We start from the raw sequence: 2,430 nt of genomic DNA, 5'->3' as shown, positions 1-2,430 counted from the left end.
TGCGTATGTATAGGTCTCGTTCTTAAGTGTACCTGTACCCCTGTATATCACGGTCCCTAAGGAAATTGTCCAAAAGCTTCTTGAACGATTCCACACTATCAGCTGAAATCACGGCATGTGGCAGCGAGTTCCAGACCCTAACCGCCCCAACTGAGAAGGACCTCCTGCGCCCCTTGTGCTGAAATTTTTCTCCACCAATTTTAGGTGGTGGCCTCTCATCCTTGTCATGGAGTTAATTGTAAAAAGTTTATTGCTGATGTTGCTATCACCATTGAACATTTTGTACATGAAAATCATATCTCCCCCTTAATCTCCTCACTTCCAGCGTGAACATGTTTAGATTTAGTAGCCTCGTCTCATAGCTCTGGTCCTCCATCCCCTTAATAAGTTTGGTTGCCTTCCTCTGGACTCTCTCCAGTTCCAGGACACCCTTTCTGTGGACTGGTGCCCAAAACTGGACCGCGTACTCCAGATGAGGCCGAACCAGTGATCTATATAGTGGCAGAATTATAGACTTGTCCCTGCAAAACATTCCCCTCTTAATACAGGACAGGACCCTGCTAGCTTTGCTTACAGCAGCCTGGCACTGCAAGCTATTTATCAACCTGCGATCTACAATGACCCCCAAATCTTTTTCCATTTCTGACTTCCCTAGTGGAGTTCCCATTAATGTGTATTCTACTTGCCTATTTTTAACCCCAAAGTGCATTACTATACATTTATCGACATTAAACCTCATCTGCCTTATAGGTGCCCCTCCCCCTATTTTATCCAGGTCCTCCTGTAATGTTATAATGCCTATGTCCATTTCTTTTACCCTCCTGATTTTGGTATCATCAGCAAACACTGAAACATGGCTATTCACACCCTCCCCAATGTCGTTAATAAACAGGTTGCTCCTTCACCAACCAATCAATCAATCAGCAGTCTGGGGGAGTTGTGACTAGTATAACCACTGAAACCATTAGCATGCATGTACTCCATATAGAAATATATGTGATTCTAGGTCAACTTTATCCTTTTATTTGTAATTCTGGGTTCACAGGTCAGTGTGGAACCATAAGGACAAATATACAATTCTAGTCCAGACATAAGTACAAACCAGCTGCTATAGCAAAATGGAAAATGTAATCCTAAAACTATCTTTCTATTGAAATTGGGTTGGTTGCTAAAATAACAACACCTTGCCATTGCTGGTTCCTCCACCATGGTGGAGAAGCTGTACGGTGCTGACTGAGAAGAGCATTTTTGAGCAGCAATTGACATCATAGTAGGTATCTGCTGCTTTTTTCAGTATGGTTAGGATATGTTTTTTCTTCTTCTGATGGTGACGATGGTTTCTGGTTATTGGTAAGTCAGCAGAAAGCCAACTAGTACCAGGAGCATCCAGGGGTGGAATGAAAGGTTAGCAGCCCCATCAATGACCATGCCATCTGTGAAGTATTCTCCACATGTCTTTGTTGGTGGAGGGATATCTGGCACATCATTGAACGCTACTTGCAGGTGAGTGCTGATCCAGTCTTGATAGGCTGTGACAAGGGTGTATACCCCAGGGCGGTAATAGTAGGCGCAGCCTTCTCCCCAGCTTACAACCCCAATCTGGTACCAAGCATCCTGGACTTTACACACCAGAGGTCCTCCTGAGTCACCCTGGAAGACATCAACAGGCAGCAGTTATTATAAACAGTCTATCTATCTATCTATCTATTTTCCAGCAGTGACTTAGCAATTCAGTAAACTCTGCTCCCCCTCTTCTCCAAGCAGCAATTCAGCAGCGCAGCTCAACCAGCTTTCCCCTTGTAGCAGTAACTCAGCAGCCCAGTTCCTCTTCCACCCCTCCACCCCAGCAGTGACTGAGCAGCTCAGCATCCCCTGATCTCCCTTTCAACAGTGACTCTGCAGCTCACCTTGTCCCATCTCCTAACAGTGACCCTGCAGCTCAGCTCATCTCCCAGCAGTGACCCATAAGCACAAATCACCCCGCTCCTGTCCCCAGCAGGGGCTCAGCAGCTTAGCTCCTTCTGCTCCGTCCTCCCAGCAGTGATTTATTGCGCTGTAGCCAATGCGCTCAGTTACACAATGTGATAACTCATGACTGTAAATATGGAGCTTACCTGGCAGGAATCCTTCAGTCCATTTATATAGCCAGCACATAGCTTGTCATCCTGGATAATTACGGTACTAGAACTTTCAGAGGACCACTTGTGGTACATCAGGTCACATGTCTTTGAATCAATTAGGGGAACCATGACTTTCTGAAGGGTGCCATTAGCAGGATGTGGCCCTTGTGAGAAACCATGGAAACAAGATCATTATACAAAGATATATAAAGAATACTTTACTGTATCTTGTGCAGGAAAATAGAGAAATGTCATCTACTAAAATCAAGGTTAGTCCATTAGTATGATTAGTTTTATCTCTCCCACCAGC

At 44.9% G+C, this 2,430-nt stretch overlaps 1 protein-coding gene across 1 annotated transcript in view; it reads right to left on the bottom strand.

Moving 5' to 3' along the window:
• Window positions 1-1,344: 1,344 nt before the first annotated feature.
• The window catches only part of LOC108801040 (transmembrane protease serine 9-like), a 22,458-nt gene continuing 21,372 nt past the window's right edge, over window positions 1,345-2,430 (bottom strand). Inside the window, 2 exon segments of the mRNA XM_018573005.1 lie at window positions 1,345-1,650; window positions 2,115-2,284. Of these exon segments, the coding sequence (XP_018428507.1) occupies window positions 1,345-1,650; window positions 2,115-2,284 (476 nt within the window).

Source organism: Nanorana parkeri, unplaced genomic scaffold, assembly GCF_000935625.1.
Source record: "Nanorana parkeri isolate BGI_ZX_2015 unplaced genomic scaffold, ASM93562v1 scaffold2202, whole genome shotgun sequence".
Classification (NCBI taxonomy): domain Eukaryota; kingdom Metazoa; phylum Chordata; class Amphibia; order Anura; family Dicroglossidae; genus Nanorana; species Nanorana parkeri.
Note: the sequence above shows the minus strand (reverse complement) of the source record. Positions and strands in the feature narration are given on the sequence as shown.